General features: G+C 41.1%; 1 protein-coding gene across 1 annotated transcript; it reads left to right on the forward strand.

Moving 5' to 3' along the window:
* The first annotated feature begins 1,417 nt into the window (after positions 1-1,417).
* Positions 1,418-24,360, forward strand: LOC308109487 (uncharacterized protein). Its single transcript, XM_080463066.1, has 7 exons — positions 1,418-2,234; positions 13,682-13,784; positions 16,195-16,263; positions 16,362-16,558; positions 16,673-17,807; positions 21,624-21,759; positions 23,391-24,360. Exons 1-6 carry the CDS (start codon positions 2,160-2,162, stop codon positions 21,749-21,751), a joined length of 1,707 nt encoding a protein of 568 aa, XP_080319192.1. The 5' UTR covers positions 1,418-2,159; the 3' UTR covers positions 21,752-21,759; positions 23,391-24,360.
* Positions 24,361-24,834: the final 474 nt, after the last annotated feature.

Below are 24,834 nucleotides of genomic sequence, written 5' to 3' on the forward strand. Positions count from 1 at the left end.
GAAGCAGAGCAATCATTTATGGTAAAGTCTGACTAAAAATACAACCACGGGATTGGTCAAACTTTGTAAGTCTCTTTTTTGTTTGGATCTTTTTTCCCAAACCCTGTCTTTCATCCAAAAAAATATTCCAAGCAGATTACAAAAAGCTTTGAGTCTTTGTTGTTTTTAATGGCCATTTGACTGATCTCTAACTCATAAATTTGTGGAACAAGATTAATCAAATTATGATGTAAGGTTTTGTTTTTGTTAGTTTTTTTTAATTTAACTCTCAAGAGAGAAATAGAACCAGTTTGTTTTCAGAACTAAAATGTATCACAGTGGATGATTTACACAGTGAAGTTGACAATGTGGAGGGAAATCTTTCACAGAGGTTTGTTGAATTTGTGCAAGCAGATACTGGAAAGCTAATGTAGCTGCCTCAATACGACAAAAATGCACTCTAATTGCACTTTAATTAGATTCCTAATTTACAGCAATGAAAAGTGAAACTGGTGACGAATGTGAAAGTAAAATTTAAAGCAGAACTGTTGTTCTGGATGCATCACATGAGATTGTGTAAAGTCCCAAATGAGTGTCTCGTTGTCATGGAAACATATAGTTTTGTAAATTAATAATAACATATTGGAATTACACACGACTGTATAATATTTCAAATACAATTGTGGATTCAGGAAGAAATGTCCAACACAAACTAAAACAATATCTTCATTAGCATTTGTATATTTATTTAAGTTCACTGCATACATTAAACTGTGCCATGGTTATTTAAAAAATATTTCTTACGAGTGTGATACCTTTAAAATGCACATGCATGTGAATAATCCAGATTACAAAGCCAATATTTGCCTTTAAGCACACCGATGGGCGTTTAGGTTCCCTTAAAGGGAACAAGGAGGTGGTAAAACCTTCCTTCCTTCAGGAAAAGTCTCCTGGAGCAAATTCAGGGACCAGTGTCAAGTATATACAGTGGAAATAGACACTTTTGGCAGAACCCTCCAAGTAAAGTCATTTTGTACTATCACCACAGCATTGACTTAATGTATTACACTGTTATAAACGTATTACAACTTTTTAGTTGATCATTAACATTTTATTTACAAAATTATTGCATATTTAGGTATATGTGGAGTTAATATCTTGTAAATAGTGCTTGGGTATTTCTCTTCTCTTCTCTTCTCTTCTCTTCTCTTTTTTATAAACAACATGAAACACAGTTTTATTCTTGTGTGTATTCGTCAAGAGCCGTTTTAGAATCAGTGCTCGTATAAAAACGACAATTCAATGCCCGTGTTTTCCTTATTTTGAAGTTGAAGTTCCGGTTTGACTCGATCTTTCACACTCTCACTTGATGCGTAAAACTTGAGGAGGGAGGCCCTGCTCCTGTTAGGAAAAGCTGCATACTGCTCCAGACGCAGCCAGAGAGGAGAGACGAGAGTGGCGAGAACAAGCTGAACCAAACGGATGAGCTCTGAGAGAAAGGACAAGGACGCACATACAAGTGTGAGATAAATAGGAAGTCGGTTATAGATATAGAAAAAAGATGCGTAGATTACACACGCAGGCGATTCGCTGTTTGCTGAGATGAGAACATTCTGCGGAGTATCCAGAGAATTACGCACGGAACTCCTTCATTCCAAGGTGAAGCAACTTTTGCGCACGGACCTTTTGGAGATGCAAGGTGCTTGTGGTCACCAGAAAGATGCATTTTTATTTTTATTTTTCATGTAATAGGAGTCGGGAGTTTACAATCTGATCATTCCTGAGAGGGATCTTCTGTGGAAACATTTAAGCATTTTGGCACATGTTGACGCACGCTTTTGATCGAGGGGCTCGTTAGGAGTCTTCTGATCTGAGAGAAACTGCGCGGCTGTGCGCGCCGTCGTGCGTTGGGACGCGCTGTGCTTTTACGCACTTGCCGCGCGACCCTTCACGTCTCAAAACAAGCCGTGTGGACGGAGTTCAGACGTCTCGCTTGCGTGTGAGTCACCCGTGAGCAAACATTTGGACAAGCGGCGCTCGTAGGCAGTGACACACACTTGAACGGTGCGCGCAGTGCACGGCGGGCTGAGGACGAGGCTCGGTGCTGCCTGCGGGGGATTGGACGCCGAGGTGCTAAATGCCCAGCCGGTCGCTTGCGACTCCTCAGGCTGGGCGGCAACATGAGGTCCTGGGTCCTACTGCTGCTGCTGCTGGCTGCGCTTTTGGCGGCCCGTCTGCGGATCGGCAGCGCTGAGGTAAGACCCGGAGTACGCACCGGAGAGCGTGCGTGACCTACAGCCGGCCAGGGGACACCAACCAGCAGTGACTCAGAGTGCACAGTCCGATTTAATGCTTATAAATGAATTAATAACATGGGAATTAATATTTAGTGATCCAGAGGCTGAAGTCACTGTAATTTGTAAGGACCAGTTTTCACTATTACATCACTCTGGGCTGGATAAGACCTTTATGTGTAAATTATTGACACACGTGCTTATCATCATACAGTTTAAAATGGTAATTTCCTCATTTGCCTTCCCCCCTCTATGATTTCCAATTAATGCTGCAATTGTATTTTATTTAAAATCATCAATTTCATCTAACTTTTGCTAAATTTGATTTCATGAGCTAAATATATTTCACCTTGTTTCAAAGCCAAAAACCCTGTTTATATTTATACTACGTCTCTAGTTTACCTGATAGAAAGATGTATGAATAAAGAAAAGGACAAATACACATAAGGGTTGGTCTTAAATGTTCGATGGTTTGGATGCCCCCTTTCTCTTCGCATGGATTCTGATCTTCTCTAACACAAACACATCTGGATGAAGCTCTGTGAAGATAATTTATGTTGACAGACCATGGAAAAACTGCTGTAACTCTGTGTTTATTGTGAGATATGTCACATTTACAATGACAGCTACAAGCTGGTGTGATATCCAGCCTGGTGAGAGTTTCCGCTGCTCATTAGGAGCTTCTGACACATCTTCCCCTGAGGTGATTCCACAGTGTGGTGGATGTGTCTGTTACAGTTTAACACATCTGACACTGTGTGTGTGTGTGTGTGTGTGTGTGTGTGTGTGTGTGTGTGTGTGTGTGTGTGTGTGTGTGTGTGTGTGTGTGTGTGTGTGTGTGTGTGAGAGAGAGAGAGAGAGAGAGAGAGAGAGAGGAGACATTATTTGAGTGTTTAGATTTCCCTCAGTGACTCCCAAGCTTTCTCTGTAAGTGCAATTTGTTTATCTCTGCGGTTGATTTTTGTGTTTCACACCAGTGATTTTTACCTGAGGTGTTTTATGGAGCAGTCCTGGTGTAACAGGAGGGTTTAGACAGGGCGTATTGGCTAGTTGCCCAACATCCAGACTTAAATGACTGGAGCAGAAATCCATCAATCACTCCTTGGGGCTGTTTTGACTGTCACACCAGAACAGGTCTTGTTGTCGCCTCAGTGCTGAAATCGTTTTTCAAGGATTTATGAGGTGCAGTTTGCAGACTCTCGCCGCAGCTTTTTACGTAAACAGCAATGTAGAAAAGAGAACAAGCTGCACGTTCACACCAGATGAAGGTCAAGGAGAGTTGGTAAAACATTCAAAGGTATTTGGCTGCATTGTACCAGTGATTCAGGTCATTTGAAAATGTCATCAGGACACAAAGTTTTGTGGTTTTTCCTTTGCAAGACTTTCACACACTCTAGTTTTTACCACAGTATATTATTAAACACTTGTTGGTCAGGTGGTTGAGCGTTACTCCAAATAAACCCTTTATTCTTCCATTTAAGTAACACTAAATGTTGCTGTTCCCTTCCAGAAACCCATCTGAGGTTTTTGTAATGCGTCACCTCTTTGAAGAACACATTTACATAATATAACATTTGCGTTAAGGTAACAAAAACTCATTGGTGATGGCTGCTGTCTATGAAGTAACTAGCCATGATTAAAATCACAAACCCTTGTTTTCAGTGACATATTTGGGATCTTTCTATGTGCAAAGACTGCATTCAAAACCACTTTCTGTAAGTAATCTCCAGACATACAATGCAGTATGTACACATTAATACTGCAGTGAAAGCTTCTGATTTTCTACATAAAGTTTAGCCATTTTCCAGTTTTGCAAGGCAAAAATAAAACAAAGAAAACACAGATTTCTGCAAATTATTTTAATCAAAGTGACGTACAACTGGTCGACTACCATCCAAAAGCTTCTCTGACTTTATAAACATCAGAAAAGCATTTGATTTGTTTAAGAAGACTCTGGCTCAGTCTTTCTGTGTGGAGTTTGCATGTTCTCCTTAAGCATTTGTGCCTATTTTCCAAGTCCTCCAGCTTCCTTCACAGTCTAAAGACAAGCTTGTTGGGTGAATTAGTGGCTTGAGCTCAGGGAGAAACCTCTCGTTGAAGAGAATGGCATAAGCTCTCTTGATCCTGATTTTCAGTATGAATACAGCCCGTGAAAGCGGGGCCTCACGATATTTCTGACTTTTCAGGTTTTAAGCAGTGAGCTGGGTTTAGACGTTAATTAGTAACGCGTTACTCTCATAAGAACAGTCTTTTCAGTAACGAGTAATCTAAAGTGCTACTATTTCCAAACCAGTAATCAGATTAAAGTTACTTATCCGAGTCACTGTGCGTTACTATTGTAGCGTCTCTCAGGACAGTTTTCCGTTTTCACTCAAAAACGTTGTGGTATAAACGACGCCTGGACCAGCTGGCTGAGGCTACCACGTGAATGTGTCGTTAGACAACATCCAATGAACCTCCAAAGAAACACAACAAAAAACTTTTGACTTTCTGATGCACGTTTGTATTGATTCTTAATAATAGATGTCACACAAATAAGTACCTGATGCTTTTTCTGACTTATTGATATTTTAACTCTTTTCTATTTATTTTGGGGCAGTTTGGTCATTGGGTTGACATGAGCTGTCACAGCCATCAAACCGGTGACCCCTCAGTTTGTATCTCCAACGGGAAAGCCATTAGCACACTCCTGTTCGTGCACACAGTGAATTCAGCTGCAGCTTAAGGCGCCGCTTTGGACGTCTTGGTATGTTTTAGATGAACACTGACCTGCCATCTGACCTGAGTTTCGTCAGGTCGACGTGCGAGTCCTCCGTGACTCTCTAATCTTCAACTTGTCACGATGTTTCTTGCGCTGGTGGCAAACCCCCCCCCCCAAAAAAACAAAGACGTCATTCAACTTGTAGCTCAGCCGCATCTGTCTCACAGAGATTACTCAGCACATTTGTGAATCTGAAGGGTCACCAAGGTCAGCGCAATAAGTACAACCAGAAAATATTGTGATGCTTTATGAGGCAGAACTCATTTTACACCAGCAGTTGTGTGTAATCCAGTTGGTGCTTACACAATACGTCGTAAAATACGCACGCAACACATTCGCAGCTGGTGACAGTTCATTTTTAAATCCACTTAAATGGATCTGTAGTGGGATACACAAAAGCACTCACACATGGGGTCAGCTCATCCGTCATCTGCTCTTCTAACCAGCAGCGCTGCTGATGGAGGCTTTTGAACGGGTCTCTGACTATTGTCTGTGCGAGCGGTGCCGGGATGATTTGCTGCTGCCTGGTGGCTTGATCCATTTTACATAAGAACAACAACTAATCTGCCGGGGATTTAAGGGACTTTGTGCCCGTGTAGCTGTGTGTGTGTGTGTGTGTGTCTGTGTACGTGCACATTTGGATGCACGGCTCGAGTGTTGCTGCGTACGTGTTAGTGGACATATGTGCTGCAGAGGTTTAGGCCTCTGTGCAGTTAGAGCTGCGCAGTGGCGCACAGTGCTGATTCAGTTCCATCCTGCAGGAAACGTGCTAAATTGTACGTTAATGCAAGTAGATTGTTCTTTGAGTTTGCATGCATTTTGCAGTTGCACAAACAGGAGTATTTAAATGAAGTGTTGGGCTTTTTTAATTGAAAACAAACCTGTTGGAAATTGTATCATATCCATGTTGGTGGAGGAAGTTATCAAATGTACCAGAGCAATATGGCAAATAAATCCAAAATTGGTGTAAAAACTCAATTAAGGAAAATCACAACATTATAATTTGAGGAAAAAAAAGCTGACCTTTTATGATAAAGTCTGCAAACATAATCCAGCTGAGTAAATGCCTCTTATCACAATAAGAGGAGCGTATCTGCAGGGAGCTGAGCCAGTTTCTTTCATTTGCAATCTTAAACATAGCATGCAATTTCAGAAGTAGTTGCACATATTAACTCCTCACAATAGTTTGCATGAGTTTGGAGACAAGGTAAGGCTTTTGTATACAGCTTATGAGAGCAGTGAACTGCTTACTTATAGACTCCTCATAGTCAGAAGGTGTTTTTGCTTGGAACTGCTGCAGGTATGTAACTAATGGTATCAGCTAGCTTGGAATTCTATCTAGTCACTAAATATAGCAGGTGATAGTTTATCCGCCTGAGACTGTTTTCCTTATTAATCATTGTGTATTTTGGCAGACGACAATGACTTTTTATCATTGTGGAAATGAATCATGAACCGGCCTTCATTGTATATTATAAATTGGGTTTTCCATTTATATTTTATTTGAGAGTGGGATTCAATGAAATATTCTTGTGTATAGCGCTCATTTTTACATTATTAGTGAATCAGATTGACATTTTGCTCATTAAACCTTCGGGCCCGGTTTGCACAACAACATTTTCTAATGAAAATGGAAAACTTTCATTGCATTTTTGGTGTCCGTTTACACGACAAGTGTAACTTTTTGAAAATGCTGCTACTGCATGAACACCACGGTCGCAGTAAATAATTCCTCTGCAAATGTGAGACTAGATGAACAATAACAACAGTGTTTGCCTCCAGAGTGTCATGACTCCCAGTCCATATCCTCCTGGGACTTGGTGGTTTAATAGAAATCTCAACTACCTTTTGTTCGTTCACAAGTTTAAGCTAAAAAAGATCCCGTAGTCTAAAGTGATGAGGATTAACATGCATGCAGTTGTCTGCAGTGCATTGATATGTTTTCCCAAACTGCAGCTTCTTTTCATTGTGGAATGCCACATTTTGCAATGACTGGAACACAAAAACAATAAATCTGTCTTTATTATTACCGTTATGGTTCCCAATAGCACATCGCCTAATAGAAGAGCACCCCTCTTTTTCAAAGATGTGGAGTGCACGAAGAAAGAACAAACCTCACTACTTGGTAAAATATGGTGGGTGCAAAAATGCATAAACAACAGTCAATTAAATTTTTTTTGAAGTGTTTTTTAATTCTTAACATCGCACTGCACTGTGTCCATTGGGAACTATATAGTAGTTTATAATAAATCTTCCTCAAAGTTTTTAATTTGTTATAATAGTCCATCCACATAAGTATAATTCTCCCTCATTGACACATGATGTTCTATCATTTTAAACCAGTTTGGAGTTGCAGAAAAGCGTGTGAATATAAAGTGTGCAAACTACAATATATCAAAGTGTTGCGCAAAACTGAATTTAATGCAGTAGAATTACATGACGTGACGTGAATGTGGGGAATGGGTTTGCCATGGATGTAGCAATTGTGCAAGATCCATCTGGATATAAAACACTCACAGTGTGAATCACAAACTTATAAATTGGAACGTCTGGATTAACGTTGGCTTATTTTGTTTTGGTCTGGCTTGTGGCTGATTGGCAAAAATTTCTATAATGGGGACATATTATCATGGAAAATTGTGTGAAAATCACTGACTTAAACCGTCCTGTCTGTGTTCTGAATGGATGGTTAGCTAATTCCTAGCTTTCATGTACCTGTATGCAGTTACACACATGATTTAGTGCTTTACTTTAAGACACTTTAATTACAACTAGTGTCCCCACTCTTCTCCTTTCAGCGTCTTTCCTTCGTAGCCCCATCCCTGCAGCTAGTTGACGCTGAAGGTCTCCCACCTCTGCTATTGGTTTTGTGTTTAAACCCACTGAGGTGTGTGTGTGTGTGCGTGTGTGTGTGTGTAATGCAGCAGCTGTACGCTGGCAGCGCGCCACGTAATACAGAAGAAGGTATGTGTTGTGACAGTGCGGTGTGATTATGAGTCACCCAGATACTTAGATTTACAGTTTATGTGATTTTTACATTGTACAGTGTGTGTGTGTGTGTGTGTGTGTGTGTGTGTGTGTGTGTGTGTGTGTGTGTGTGTGTGTGTGTGTGTGTGTGTGTGTGTGAGCTGTCAGCTGGCCCCATAAATTACATTCCATTACATTTCACCTTTATCCTCAAACATTCCAAACAATCTCGTTGCCTTCCAGGCTTCCTCCAAGGCCCCATGCTGTGTCTGTGTGTGTTTTCATGAATGTGTGTGTGTGTGTGTGTGTGTTAACATGCATGTAGATCATGACATCCTACCAGACTGTCTTCATGACACATACACTCATTTACACACCTCATGCATCGTCTGATATGAAACATGTCAAACCTTCTGAGAGAGCTCCACATGAGGAGTTTTCTCCTCAAACCACTGTTATTAGCATGTTGTCCATTTCTTTTTCTTAACCAGCAATTTGTTGTTTGTTCATGTGGTCAGCTGTTTCCTGTCTGTGTGTTCCACTCTCTAATTTGTATGTAGGTGTGGGTTTGCATGCATCCATGTGTGTGTTTACGATCAGCACTGTCAACGTAATGATAGCTTGTTGCAGAGTGAAAACTGTGTGTGTGTGTGTGTGTGTGTGTGTGTGTGTGTGTGTGTGTGTGTGTGTGTGTGTGTGTGTGTGTGTGTGTGTGTGTGTGTGTGTGTGTGTGTGAGGAGAATTGGACAAACAGTTAAGTGTTTAAGCATCCGAATGTGAAGGATAAATTGGAAAAGAGGGGGCGTGTGTGTGCTTGTGAATGTGTGTGTGTTTGAGTGTGTGTGTGTGTTTGCTTAAGTAGGTCAGCCAGTGGCTCGTGAAAGTCATCCAGGTGTCCTGAGCCATCGCCGCCCAGAAAGCAGACAGACAGACGAGAGAAGAGAAAACTAGACGAGAAAATGTAGCGAATGAAGATCCTCAGAAAGATAAAAAGATAGACCAATTTGGTTATCTTGATTATCTTATTCACACTTATTATACAGACTTATAGTATCATTTCTACCAAATCTTCATTATTGACCTCTGCTGTTGAAATAACTTAAATGTATATTGGTTTTCAGTTTGAGGACAAACTCCCCTTTTAACTTATGAGAAGAAATCATAGTGAAATTAAATAACAAGATGATAATGCTATCCATCGTATTAATGAAAAAGACATTTACAAAAAAAATGTATTGTATGTCTAATGGAGATCATTTAAATTTATCTAATAACTTGTAGTTACAGTAACTACACCTGCAAGCTGTATATAAAGATCAGGCACATATTTGAAAGTACAAGCACGTCACTAGCACAAGAAGAGTTTTTATAATATGAAAAGCATAAGAAGGGTGTGAGACAAAGTATAAGCACTGTTGAGGGTAAGATTTCTGCTGTACTCTTGAGACGTTGGTAATTATGACGTGACCCAATATAGGAAACCATAAAGCAAAGTTTAGCAAAGGTCTCAAAGCTCCAAAGTTTTGTATTGTAGGAATACTTAAAGTAGATTAATGCCTCACCTATTGTATGTGTGAATTGCTGTCAGTAAATGATTATTGTTCCAACCATTTGTCATCCATATAGAAAATGTCCTTGTTTTTGCTGAAGCTTATTATGAAAAAGTTCCTGCACAGCTCATAAGGATCCATAACGTCCAAGTTGGTAGAGTGCATCATATTCATATCCCAAAGTTGGGGTTCCGATCACGCACTTTGCAATGCCCATTTGTTCTCTCAACGGTGTGTGGGTAATTTGCATGACGTGTGTGAATGTGTGTACAAATGGGTGAATGTGATGTGAAGAAGGTTGAGATTGCGAAAAATGAGTCAATTCAATGAATGCGCTGGATTGAGGAAGTGCTCATACTAACTTTGCTTTATGGCGAATACAAAAAAAAGATGTGGTTCGGCGATTGCTATAAGTAAAGTGTTTTTAAACAAAAGTTATTTATCTTTTTTTTTTTTTACCACTTTAACACGGGTGCACGGGGAAAACATGGAAACTCTAACACAGCTAACCATTGCAGTCCTGTAAAGCCATAGCTAGGTGTTTTTTTTTTGTTTTTTTTAAATTTCCTCACATTCTCTGCATTAAATGCACCCAGGTGGCCAAAGTAACTCATCTTACATGCAACATCATTTGAGTTGTCGTCATATTGCACCAGATAGACGTTACAAGTATCACGGTCTGGAGAAACGCTCATCTGCTGACACAAATAACAGCAAAATATAGAACAATGGTTCACTTGATGAGCTGCACAGAAGTGAGGAATATTTTTGCCCTTGGTGCAACACTGTGGTGTAACACAAGTACAAATAATCCACCCGGGCAGACAGTTCTCCTCTTGTAGATGGCCAGAAAATGAGAGCAACAGATTGCCATCACTATGTTGTTTGACGTTTTTACCGAAAGTGAGTTTTTGCAGTCACATTTGAGAGCTTTGCTTAAGTTAAGCTACTAGGTGATGTTTTTTGGCTTTTCACATAAAAGTAAAAAAAAAAAGAAAATTCTATCTTTATATTGTTATCTCCACTTTGCTTTTTGCCTCAGCAGGTGATTACATGGCTAACCGATTTTCAAGGACCCTCAGAAATTGGTGTCAAATCATCTTTTGATACAAGGCTAATGCAGTTTTAGCAGTTTCCTTTCTAAAGAGGTCAATTTCATTGGATGGCGTTCTCATTTCCAACCAAACTACACCGGTAGACAAGTATAATCGCACTGCAGGTTCACTTTTCCAAATAGATAAATTGTCTCATTATATGAACTGTGGTTCGGTCAGAGTTACTGTTTTTGTACAGCTGAATATATACTTATTGGTGTGAAATTCAAAATAAACGTTTTATGTCCAGGCAAACAAACCACACACAGACACCGAGAGACATTTACGAGGTGGCATGCAAGTCAATTTCAGTACATTTTCCATGGAAATATTTAGAAACTTGGAACATTTGGAGACATAAAACCACAGGAGGAAAAACAGATGAGCTCTGATTTAAACAAATTACAAATAAATAGAAGATTTAATTTGCATTTGCATCTATAACCAGAGACTTAGCTTGAGACTTCAATGTTGGATATAGTGTTCACTCTCTCCGCTGCTTCATGTGGATTTAAAAATTCAGTAATTTGATGTGTTTTGTCCAGAGGGGGCATGTATCCCTCACCCTGCTTATATCTCCCCTGAGTACCCACGTTTCTAAGCTGAAGACTTGTTTTATCTGCTCTACCTACCATCACTGCTGCGGGCAAAATGTTTACTTAAGATACTGTAAAGATGTTACATCCGTGCTCATAAATTCTGTATAATTATCTAAGTGAGAAGATCAGTAATCTCTCTCTCTCTCTCTCTCTCTCTCTCTCTCTCTCTCTCTCTCTCTCTCTCTCTCTCTCTCTCTGTTATTTCTTCTCTCGCGCTCTCTCGCTCTCTCGCTCTCTCTCTCATATCCTTAACCCTCCTTAATTTGTTTTGGCATCTTTCTGGCATGTGACTGTATCAAGTGTTGTTCCAACTGCTCTCAGATTGTATCAACTTACAGCCAACCAAAGCAAAAAGTGCCACAGCTTTCTGAGTCATCAGCCTTTGATCTGGAAAAAGGAGTTTCCCTGAAAAAAACGACCACCCTCAATCCATAATGTATCCCTGCCTCTGAATTCATTAAAGCTTCATTAGATTTTCACATTTCTTCTGTCTTGAGTGATAATCAAACAGATTACATAACTTTTGTTAGACGATATCATGACATTTTGGAAGTTTTGTGTTCTTATACTTTATTTCGCAACTTTCTTTTTGCTTATTCCAATTAGGTTTTTGTTGAAAGAGTAACATTTTCCTTGATGGCTTCAATCTTAAGCACAATTCAGACTGATGAACTGCAGCTGAACTAGAGGAACACATAGATAGAAAGTGAGAATGAGAGAGGGAAATGGAGAGGCTAATTGCCCTGCCTCACATCAGATGGTGTTTGTGGGTAAACAGACAAGAAGAGGGTGAAAACAGCGGCAGAAAACACCAATCACAACCAGCATTTCCTTTGAAGGAGGAAGTGAAACTGGAGCAAGTTTTGACTGGAGATCAAGGACTCAGATAAAGATAATACACACACGAACTTGGCTGTATTTTTGTCTTTCTGCTTCTGCTTTTCAAATCTTTGTATATTCTCAGCTGGCTTTCAATACTCCAGAATAATCTTAATTGGAACAAGACATCCTGCAAAGATTAAACATTTAGTTTTCCAAGTTTTAATGGCTTCATCCCTATGAACCCCTTGAGTACACTCATGTCATGGTCTTTAGGCAACTTCAATGAAAAACCAACTAAACTACTTACATTTCCACTTTGTTCATGTTAGTGATGACCCTTCAGCTCAGACCAAAGTTAAACATGGAGTTCCACAGGGTTCTATGTTAGTACCCATACTTTTCACATTATACTGTGAAGTATTTTGTACTTTATAAAGGAAATTGAATTGAATTGGTTTACTTAAGCATTTTTCCCCCTCACGAACATGTTATTTTCCCAAGAAACGTGTGAATAAAGGTCTGATCCAAACTCGTATAGACCAAAGTTGAACTTACACTTGTGTAGAGCTCTTAAGCTTCCATCACAGTCTAACTAGACTAACTTAGACTAACACTAACTTCAAGAATCTGTGGTGTTTTAATGTGTTTGGGCCCATTTGGCTGTTGTTGTTTCTCCAGAATGACACGCATGTAGGAATATTGAAGAGGTCTTGAGATAGTCCTCCATGATCATTCTCGTCATGGTAATAATAGAAAGACCAGTAGTTTCTAAATTGGAGACCCTTTTCAGATCATATGTTCCCATAACAACAAAAACCACAATAAGACACTTCCTTGAAGAAAAAACTTTTGGAAACTGCAGATTGCTTTTATTTTCAATGCTCCTGCTTTTGTATGTTGGTGAAAGCGGGTTTGCTTGGTTTCATTTGAATGTTTTGGCAAATTGGGTTTCATAAAAGGGGGTTGGTAGGATAAGGAGGAAATGCAGTTGCCTCCATGGAAAAAGGATTGCGGTCATATATGATATCATGTCAAGTATCCTAAGTTTCTTTACACACTGTACATACCCTTTTCAAACTTTGTGCTTGCTTTTGATTTAACATTGGTCTCAAACAATGGTTACAGGAAGAAAAATCTTGACTATAGTTCTGTCGTCTATCTTGATTTTGTCCTGTTTTATATTTTCTCGTGACTGGGATCTGTCTGACTTGTTTTGCTTTCACTGTAAATGCTTGATTTACTAGAGGTGACCATCATTTTTACTTTCTAGCCCTAGTGGAAGAACCTGACCCCTTTGAAACCACATCTATTAACTGCCATGATCAATCATTACCTAATAACTTCAGGCAGTTTATCAAGAGCTAGGCTCTTTCGGTGTACACAATTGCTGAAGTATTTAACAACACCAAGGGCTGTTGTTTGAGTGCCAAAAACAACGATAGCACGGTTGTATTTGCTGTGCAGAGTGTGGCAGATCCACCTGCTGGACTGGGACTTTGCTACAGATTCACTTCACTTCAAACACGCCTAAATATTTATTGACTTAGCTCACTGTAACAGCTGTATCCAAATGAGATAACAGCACATTACAACTGTCCGTGTCTGCCTCTTACAGGGCGATCCGCTCCCTTCATCACTGGTGGACCTGGTGAGGAACTCCCCCATCTCCTCTGTAGAAGACCTGAAGCTGCTGCTGCAGCAGGAAACCAGCACAATAGGTACTAATGAACACACACACACACGCACACACACACTCTCACACACACACACACACACACACACACACTAATAAGACAGATGTGTAGGAGGTAGGCATGTGGGTGTGACTACTGAGCCCTGAGGAAGGAATGTAGTGTAAGAGCAGATCAGCGCACATGCCAAGCACCATGCTGAAGCAATATTTACCAGAGGCAGCAGCAAGAGTGATGAAGCAGCCTAATGAGAGAAAGCAACACTGACCTTGAGTGTTGGTAAAACTAAACTGGAGGGAAAGAAAGTCCCAACGCAAGGTCACCGCATTGTTCTCCTGCTCCGGATCCCTGAGCCGGGGTTTGAATAATGGAAGCCTCCATTCCTGTGACAGAAAAAGCCCCGTGTCCTTCTCTGCACCGCCGCCCCAGAACAGAACCCAAACAAACCCACGCACGCTGTATCGGCATGTCGGTAAAAAATTTAGAACCGTATCTTTCAGAGGAGCCAAGTCACACATACATATATTAATAGACAACCCTTTGATCAAATCATAATGCATACTAACAGAGTGACGTAACAGCGGCCACAGAGAGGAACCAGCAGGGGGAACGAGGCTCAGAAGCAGGTCACAAGGAAGTGACTCAAACTGTGTTTTTATCCAGAATAGAAGTTTTCATTTGGGCCGTAGGCTGGCTGTTTTGGAGATCAAGGAATTTCATTGAGAACTGAAGCACATGAGTGAATAAGGTATCAATTCAACTATATAAATGGCATTGTTCTTTAAGCCTGAAAACCTATTGGCTAACGTAAATAGATAAAAGACAGCTATGTAAATGTATTAGGAAGTCTTCGTCTGCCTTTTTTTTTTTTTGAAAAACCTGTTGGTTTTTGTCTGTATGGGAACATCTCCTCAACCAGTTTAGCCACTGCAGCATTATGTGTTTGTAATTTGGAACCTGCATCACCAACATGTTCATTGTTATTATATGTGGAATGACAATGGTTTTAAGAAATCCACCAGTTCACGTAAACGTATGCACTCCCAGTTCTAAATATATATATAGCCGTTACCAACAGTTCATCATGAGACAGCACTGTATCATCAACTACAAGCCTAGAGGTACTAAAGAAACACACAATATGTCCCATCAAACAACCTGACACAATTCAGTTTAATTAAAATATATTGACATAGCACCAGCAAACTCCAAATAACAAAGAAAAATAGACATTTGAGAGGACAAACCCTTTTAAATGACAGACAATTTCAACACAACCACATTCATTGAAACTGGCCAACTACTTTAACTGGTGGAGATTGTTTGATCGCAAATAGAGACAAAAACAGTATCAAGCAATCAATGAATCATCATTGTACAGTATCCTAATGGAATTTTTACACCAGTTTTCTACATTCTAGCTTTTACTATAATGCTAGTATAATATATCTAAATGTAAAAACATATCACTATGATGATGATGTTTTCATACAGTGTGATGCAGTTGAATGACGCAATGTTGCATGCAAACAACAGTAGCTTTGAATTTGCCTGAATGTGGATTAATTGAGGGGTTTTCCCCTCCATTTTACTAGTCTTTCTTAAGTGTTGTTTCACAGCAACCGCAATGTTTTGATGTCATTTAGCACGAGATGCCTGCTTCCCAACAACAGTATCTAACATACACTCAGTGTTCTTGTGTTTGATTTGGGGAATTCATTGACAATTCGGATGGTCGGCCTTCTAAGTTTTTGTTCTTTCAATGAATTGGCCACATTTTAACACATAAAGGGGGAGTGAAGGAATCAGTCCCAACAAACAGTTAAACATCGATAAATGCACAGATAAAATAAGAAAGTAGCTATTGAGAAGAATAAGGTTCTGCAGCAGGCCGTTAATTAGAGCTATCAAGCAGCAAATAACACCTTGTGTGCACGCACGCACGCACGCACGCACGCACGCACGCACGCACGCACGCACGCACACACGCACACACGCACACACACACACACACACACACACACACACACACACACACACACACACACACACACACACACACACACACACACACACACACACAATCTACACGGTGGGTATAATTAGGGCCGCGGGGCTACAGTATGAAATGATGACATGCGAGAGTGCAAACACACATGCTCACAGATCCATGAACAGTCTATATTTAACAGCTCATGTCTCTCCCCAACAGTATTCTTGACAGCGGCGAGACAAATTGTGGCAGAAAATAGCCTAATTGTTTTAGTGGGAGGGAGAAAAAATGGCTTCCTTTGTGCACTGAACAATGAGCTCGGCTAAAAACTGCAGTAAGAGTCTCACGTGTTTTACAGATGTGGGTTACTTGTAAAAGACTTTCTTCATTTTTTCTTAGTTTTCATGTGAACTGTTTGTTGACTCTCATAATTCTCATCTTCAGAAGAAGAAGAAGAAGACAAGCACGATGTCGTCACAAACCACACCCATGGTCGTTACATTCGAAGTCTTGGTAGGTTTCCATATCTATTTGTGTCACTTCCCGTTTGATTTACGTGTTTTGATCTGGGTATTTACGGCCACCATGGTACCCTTCTTCTCTCGTAACAGTGGAGGCGCAGCCAGCTCAGCAGGCGGCCTGCAAAGTCCGAACAGAGGTAATGGAAGTCACGAGGTCCATGCTGGACCGCCGCAATGCCAACTTCCTGCTGTGGCCTCCGTGCGTGGAGGTGCAGCGGTGTTCGGGCTGCTGCAACACCAGGCTGCTGCAGTGTGTCCCCACTGTCACCTCCAGCAGATACCTGCAGGTATTTGGTCATCACATCGTTTTTGTTTCAGAATAGTTTCGCTTTCACAAGGCAACATTTTGAAAGCGACGTGCGTTCACTAATGTTTTGATGTCTCTGCATCTGTTCTTCAAGGTGATAAAGATTCAGTATGTGAACAAGAAAGCGCATTACGACAAAGCCATCATCTCCGTGGAGGATCACGTCAGCTGCAGGTGCCAAACCTCCTCCTCCTCGTCTTCCTCCTCGCCTGTCGTGATTCCTCGCTCCTCCATTTCCCCTCCACTTCCGCCTCCACCACAGCTGCCTCCCCCGTCTCCCCACCTGCCTCGGCCCCTCCACCCAGCCTCCACCAAGACGCAGACCTCCAAGGCCGACCTCCATCGCCACGACGACCTGAAGCACAACCAGCAGCATTACCACTCCGAGGAGCGTGAACCAGTGGCGAAGCAGTGGCAGCAGGGCAGCTACACCCAGCTTGTGCACTGGACGCAACCCAGAGTGCATCAGGGGCTGCCGCATGTGCAGGCGGGGGTGCGGCAACCCATCACCGGACTGCTGGGGTCGTCAAACAGCTGGCCGTCTGAAGCAAGGGCGGAGCACAGCATCATGGGGAGCACGCAGCAAGTGGGACACGGCAGTGGGTATGACGGGAGCCGGGAGGAGATCCATGCATCAAACGGCGACGGTGAAGCGCGTCATTCAGATCACGCACAGAGGCAGCAGCAGCTGCTGCAGCACCAGCAGAGGCAACAGTACCAGCAGCAGTATCAGTACCATCATCAGCCACATTATCCCCAGCAGTACAGCCGAGCAGGAGGAGCAGCCGAGGACCAACAGATTAGGACGCAGTACCGACTCAACGCTCCTCAGTCGGACAGCGCCTCCCCACCATTCACCCCAACACAGCCTCCAACAGTGAGAGAAACCCCCACGCAGCCCCCGACCACCATTCAAAAAGACTCAGTGACCAGCCCAAAATATACAGAGGTCACACCCCACAAACAGACTGAGACTGAGACAGTCAGTCAGAAAGAAGGGAACGAGCGGGAGGAGAGCGGCTCCGCTAACAGCGGTGACGTGGCCGGGGGGGATCCGGCCAGTCCGGGGTTAGAAAAAGACTCTAAAGTACCGAGTGAGGATGGTCGTTTAACTGAGGAGGAGAGGAGGCAGAAACTTCTGGAGATGGTACAGAGGGAGCCGGATGTACAGACTCATCTTCATCCTCATCATCCTCAGCAGAGACCAAAGCCCACCACGTTTAAAACAGGTACTGCTCAAATATATTAACAGCATGTGTGTGTGAGAGAGGGATAAAAGTTTTTGAGTTCTGTGGATATTGAACTTGCCGGTGAGGTGTTGGGAGTTTGTACCACTACTTTTGCCATGAGCTGTGATCCAAGTACTACAGGCATACAACTTTTGGATACCAAGTGATTATATCTTGTAATTTATCAAAATACCCCTGAGAGGTCAATGGCCATCACAGATTGTGGTGGCATATGTTAAGGTCAGTGTTTCTTGTGGAAAATATGTGAAACACTTTTTTTGTGTGTGTCACCATTTACAGTTAGAAATTCATCAGATTGATATAGGTTTGAATTTCAGGTATCTCATTTCAAGTATCTAAAACAATAATCCGACAAAGATCTGGTGACTGTCTAGATTTACATGAAACTCATTGAAAACTGCTACAAAATGCCCATCCACCCCTCCATCTTTACTTTGAACATACCGCTCACCAGCTCAAGGAGAACGTACAAACCCCCTCGCTGAAAGGTCTCGTTGGCTAGTATAAGTAGGAAGCAGCAGTTTTTGGAAGTAAGCCCAGTGGTTTGATGTAAAAGGTTTCAACCTAAGGATCATCTGAGTCAAAAATATGACGTGATATTTCTTGAAAGTGGAAATATGCCCTAAATTGGCTCAGAGTCTTTGCAAAAACGTGAAGTTTGCTGCAAATAAAGTCCTACTCAGTTCTTTCATTGGAAGCAAAGGGACTGATTGCTGGTGTCAGTAGTGTGAATAATAGATTAACATGTTTTATCTACTTATGCAAACGTCTATGGGACCTTGATGCAGGCAAGGACATTACCCCACTCACATGAAACTGAGCTTTCATTCATTCTCCACTGAGCTCAGGTGCTCCAGATCAGTCAAATGACAGTTAGCCACAGACAAAACAGAACGCAAATCCAAATATAATCCTAAAGAAATACAACCAGAAGTCATCATAAATGCAGCCTGCTTTCTGGCATATTCACAAGCATGAAATACAATAACATCCATGTGTTTAGAGAGAAAGCAAACTGAAGTACACAGAGAAAACCCACTCAAGCACAGGAAGAACACGCAAGGACCATAAGAGCCTGAATAAGGATGTTGATGGACACGAGATGCAAATCAGAAACTGTTATTGTTTGCTGTAGCGGTCCAGTGGTCTAATGGTTTAGCTTCCGGAGGTGGATATTTTAAGATCCATCTGTTTCAGTACTTTAACGAATCAAAATCAAAACAACCTACAACTAGCGAAAAGGGGAGCTTATTGGCTGTTTTATCAATATATAGATTGGCCAGTTAGTGCAGATGATTGATATGTGTCTAGGAAAAAAAAGGCAAGGATAAAATGAGCAACTTCCTTGATATCACAAGAAGCTGGGCTTTATTTATTGAGTAGCATTTCCTCCAAATCTTTCAGATAACTGTTAGCTGCCTAGGAAAAAATGTGCTCACAGAAAATCCATAATCACAACTAAACTAAATCCAGCCAGGGGTCGTAAAAACTGTAGTTTTTCTAGAATATTCAAAGACATTTAAAGAATACCAGAAGACTACCCACACCTGCACAGACAGAACATGCAGTCTTAGGCCCCATTTATACTATGTTTTTTTGGTTTCTGTTTAAACGACAGTGGTGTTCGGAGCCACTGAAAAAGCAACTTTTTGAAAATGGCTTCCAAGGTGGCACTTGCTCCGACTCCGTGTCGGTGGTAACAGGGGAAAATACAACTGTTTGAAAATGCTGCTACTGTGCTCACTACGTGGTTTTTAGCGTTTCAGCAGTTTCCGTGTAAATGGACATCGTTTTCAAAATAATGCAATGTAAAAAGCCAAACCTTTCTGAAATGAAAAAGCAAACACGATGCATTTTCTCTTGAAACTTTGTCGTGTAAATAGGGCCTTGATGAACAAGTCCACACCTTGGGTGAAAACACTTTATATAGTAGTGACGGATTCTGATAATTGACAAAAAATATTGCTATAGTCTTTACTTGTTGCTTTCACAACCTGGAAATGGAAGAAATTTGGGCTAAAACAACGAAATGAAGTCATCTTTAAATCAAATGAACAAGAGGGCCAAATTCGAGGAAACAGTTTCAATATACAGTATTGTGTAAAGAAAAATGGAATGACTGTACATACAGTACAGACCAACCAAACACACAATGCCTCCAGCTGCCACCTGCGCAGAAGAATGAAAATACAGTAATCAAGAAAACAATCAACAAAGAACGGCGGCTTTAAGTGAGACGCGCCCGACTGCTGACGTCACACTGTGAAAGCTGTTTTCACACCAGCAGTGAAACTGACCTGGAATTTTAATTATAAGTATTGCAATCAATTAGCATTAGAAATCCTTCACATCACTAAGTCATATCGCTAATTGAAATGATGTTACTTTTCCATGTGTGCCCTGTAGCCCCCAGGCAGGACTGAATTACTCAGCAGGACTTAATTAACACGCTGTGGATGAGAATTGTCTCACTACAGATTTAGTGAGAGGCAAACTCCTCCTGCTGCTGCTGCTCACTGGATTTCTCCTCGTTGCAATTTTAACGCGTCAGAGGACGAGTGTGAGCTTCTGACGCAGGAAGACGTTCGCTGGACACACGCGACTAAACAACATGGGCACATACGTCTGCCGTTCTTCGTCGCCCTTCAGATTCACTGGACTTCCCACTAATTTGTTAGTTCGACGTAAATCTGAATGCAGGTTTCAAGGTCATCTGGAGGCCCTCAGGGTACAATTAGAGCCACGGAGAAGCTCCGCACCTCGTGTTCATACTTCACTTTATAATCAGCCCTATTTTTTATTTGTATACGACACTATACATAAAATGTGAAGTTTCTTACTGTGTGTATGTGTCGCAAATGAGTATCTTTATTATGTGGTTTCCTCATCGCAAAGCAAATGGATTATGTATTTGATTTTTGCTTTAAAAAATATTAACAATCACAGTCGTGATATCATTCTATGATGGCAATGTGTTGGGCTGCAGGTATCATTAATGAAGTTAGCAAACTAACTAGCGACGTAAACACTGGCAAACCGACAGTTTTGGGTACTGAGCAATATTTGCACCACTTAATACTCTTCTGTGCATTAAATGTTACATACTGTACCTTCAATGCCTGAAAGAAGGTCCATGGTCTTTAATTATTATATGACAACATTTAGATGAAAGTGAAAATGTGAGAAACTTTATTTTTCAGTCTCCTTAAACTTCGTGGTCTAAAGGGGAAAGAGTTTATTAAAATAGTTCAACTTTATGTCAAGTTACATTTAGGATGCTTGGTCAGCTTAGTTCACAGCCCACTGAGACGATTCTAATTCTGTACCAAAACCGTCTTTAAAAACTACTAAACTGCTGTTCTGCATTTAAAAATGATATAGTTGAACAAAGTGTTGAAGCATTTTGTCACGGTCTTAATTTCCAGCAGTAAATCTTGTATTTGTTCAGGGCACAATGCTATGATATGTTAACTTCTGGGCCGGTTCAAAAAGACTTTTCTGCAGAAATCTATTTAGTGGTAAAATACAACATATTGTGTTTGTTCTCCAGAATAGGGACTAGCCAAAATCTATGTATACAGTACCAGGCTTTCAGGCAGCAATTGATAAATAACACAAATAAATTAGTGTCACTTATTTTTCAAAAGTGACACATCAAATTTAAATCATGATTTGTCTGTTTTTTCCAGTCGTCCAGCTGATGTTTTGATTGGAGCAGTTTTCAAGGCTGTAAGAAAGAAACAGGTACAACTGCAACTTGGAAATTATTGAATTCTGTCTCCTCTTCTCTTTTAGCATTTTCAACCGTGGCTCCTGCCTCGCCTCTGGCTCGTCAAGCAGCGTTCAGACCGGCTTCCCCTCGCCGCAGAAGAAAACACCGCAAACGCATCAGCAAAGCAGCCATGAGAGCCATGATCATGTAGAGCTGAAGGTGAGAGCGAAGCAGATACCTCAAGGTCGCCTCACAAAAGTTAAAAATACAGGAGAAGTTCATATCCATCAATGAAATACAGCTAATTGCTATGAATGTTTGGTCATTTCATGATTTTATTAGCAATCAGCAGTTATCCCTTTTCGTGATTTCATGGTCTGCATCATCTAGAATTGCTTTCAGTAAATTATCTGCCTATAAATCACACAATTAAGTAATAATTCTACTGTAACTCATGAGGAAGACTATCTTTACAGTCCTCCAAGTACAGTCAAAACAATAATGGAAGACTTCTATGCACTGAGAGCCAAAGTCAGTGAACTGGGTTTTCAGAAAAATCTGATTAAAACTGTAATTTTTTTTTTTTTGAGGAGATCACATTTTATCAGCTTAAAAATTAAATATATGTGAAGGCCAGTTTTTTTTTGTGTCGACAGACAATGCAACTAAATTCGGCTAACACAAAAACAGATCATAAGACAAAACAGACTAGTGCATGTAAATAATATGAAATTTAAACAACTTCTGGAGACAACTTCTATCTTTCCAACTCCTTGATTCCACAACAATTTTATTTGGAGTGTTTTGAGCAGAATTATCTTTATTTCACACCATCAGGCTCTTTCAAATATTGTTCACATTATTTCTTGAAGAATTGTAGCTTAATAGGTTAGACTTCACCATAAGGCCTTTGATAATAAGGCCCCATTCACACAACGTTATCAAGTGAAATCGCAAAACTTTCTTGCGTTTTGGGTGTTCGTTTGCACAACAGTGTTGCTTGGAGCCACCAAAAATGGCCATTTTTGAAATCGCTCTGACTCCGTCTCTGTGTAAACGAGGGGAAAACACAGCTTTTCTCCAACACTGCTACTGTGCATGCGCCACAATAACAACAATGGCGGCCTCGACAGTCACCAATAATAGCAATCCAACTTTTTCGTCGGTCCATTGTTGATGTTTATAGCATATTGTTCTCTGCACGTATGTGTGTGCGATATTTTCAAAAATATACAACAGCTCCACTAGTTGCCCAACATTAAAACTTCATCATTTTCAGTGTTTTTGTCATTTTCATGTAAACAGATATCATTTTCAAAATGTTACTGTGTAAATGTGAAACTTTTCAAAAATGAAAACGTAGGAGTCAGAACAGTTTTTGGTCTTGCAACAGGGAGAGACCTGGAGTCTCCTCCTGTTGCCTTCTCCGTCAGAAGATGGCATGGCTGCCGTACACGACCGGGGGGGGAACGCTCAAAGAGAGAGAGAGAAGAGAAAAGAGAGAAAAAGGTTGAGGGAGGAGGGAGGAGGGGGGAGGGGGTAGGGGGATAACATACAATATCCTTGTTGTGCTACATATATTATTTGCAGTAATCACACTGTTCTGACTCCGAAGGCTCTCAATCACATCATATTGTTGGCCCAAGCTGCCGAACAGGACAAGGGCAAGAAAAAAAAAAAAAAAAAAAAAAAAAAAAAAAAAAAAATGAAAACGTAAAAATTAAGTGTTTTGACTTGAAATATTGTGTAAAAAGGACATGGAAAGCCTTGAATACCAATGATATATTTTAATGCTAAAAATATTTGAAAATGAAATTGCTAAACCAATGTTTCTGTTGTTTCTCCTACAGGAAGGGATTAAGTTAATCAAAACATTTTGGCCTGAAACGTTTCTCCAAACGAACACGGAGGCACAAACCAAAAGAGGATTCTCCAGTGTGGAACAGTTCAGACTCTGTGGACGGAGCCGAGGTGGCGGTGCTGCGGACACCGTTAAGAAAATGTCACCCGCTCCAGGGGTGTCAGAGAAGATCCAAGCAATATGGATTAAATGAAAGTGCAATCTGATGAATTCCTCGTGGGCTGGAGGACATTGGTCACACTAAACACTGGATTCGATTGACTTGAGCCACAAAGTCCTGCTAAAGGTGGACTGTTGGAAGCGCACTAAAGAACGCTGGACTGGGGGGGGTCTCCTCATGCAGCCATTGATTGGCTGCTTTGGAAAATCTGACTGTGACTCTAAATGTGGAGCTCAAGGACTGAATTTCTACACTGGGATGATAACTGGAAACTGTAAAGTTCAGCTCTGGCCTCAATGCCAAACCTTACTGTTATCCTAAGACGTCTAACATTATCTAACACTGGAGTAGCCACACACTGATCATACTACACTGACCTTAGAGAAGTGCTCGACCGTGTACTGTAGCTAAATGTACTGGAAAAATATCAATAACCCACTCATTTTGTACTACTGCCAGATCAAAATGGAATGGAATAACAACTAAATGCCTGCTTAGATAACATGCTATGAATATCCACGTTGAAGCAAGTCTTAAAGGCCTGGCTTTTAGAGATCGCTGCGAGCCAGTTATAGCCAACACTGTATTGTATAAATGCTTTTAGAAAATGATTTCCAGGGGAAAAGAACAAAACTTTATTTCTTAACTTATTTAAAACAAAACAAACAAAAAAGGAGGATTTGAAGTCCTCTGGTTCTCAAGTGTAATTATTGTTGCAGAATATAATTATTGGTTGTTCAACTGTTACTGTAATGAATGTTATTTTTAATATAAAATAAAAATGTTCAAGTACATCCACTGTGTTTGTGAATGCGTGCTTGCGTAACGCAGGAAGTCTCGGTGTGTTTCGGTGGGGCACATGCAGCGCTGCAGTGGACTCACCTGGTCTTTGCCCGGCCGGCTGCACGTCCTGCAGCGCTGTCACGCAAAGACAGGCGGCGGTCAGCAGAAACGTACGGTCGCCATAGCGACCCGTCGTCAGACATGTCAACACAGGCGTATCATATGGTGAAAGAGAGACGGAGGGGGGACGGGGGGAGGGAGGGTGTCAGCCCAGGAATGGGCAGAAGATGAACGAGGGGGAGTTGGTGGGGGAGGCCCAGGCAGGGGTGAAGGAGATGAAGCATCACAAGCAGCACACAGAAAAAGATCCTAAATATTTAGAATTCATACAGTAAAGGGTAAACTGACAAGACTCTTGTCTTGAAGATATTCAAAGAAGGAGGCTGTTTGAATGTCATTTTGTTCCCGAACAGGGTTTCCCCTCCAAAAC

The sequence above is a fragment of the Lipophrys pholis genome (assembly GCF_963383615.2).
Source record: "Lipophrys pholis genome assembly, chromosome: 5".
Lineage (NCBI taxonomy): Eukaryota > Metazoa > Chordata > Actinopteri > Blenniiformes > Blenniidae > Lipophrys > Lipophrys pholis.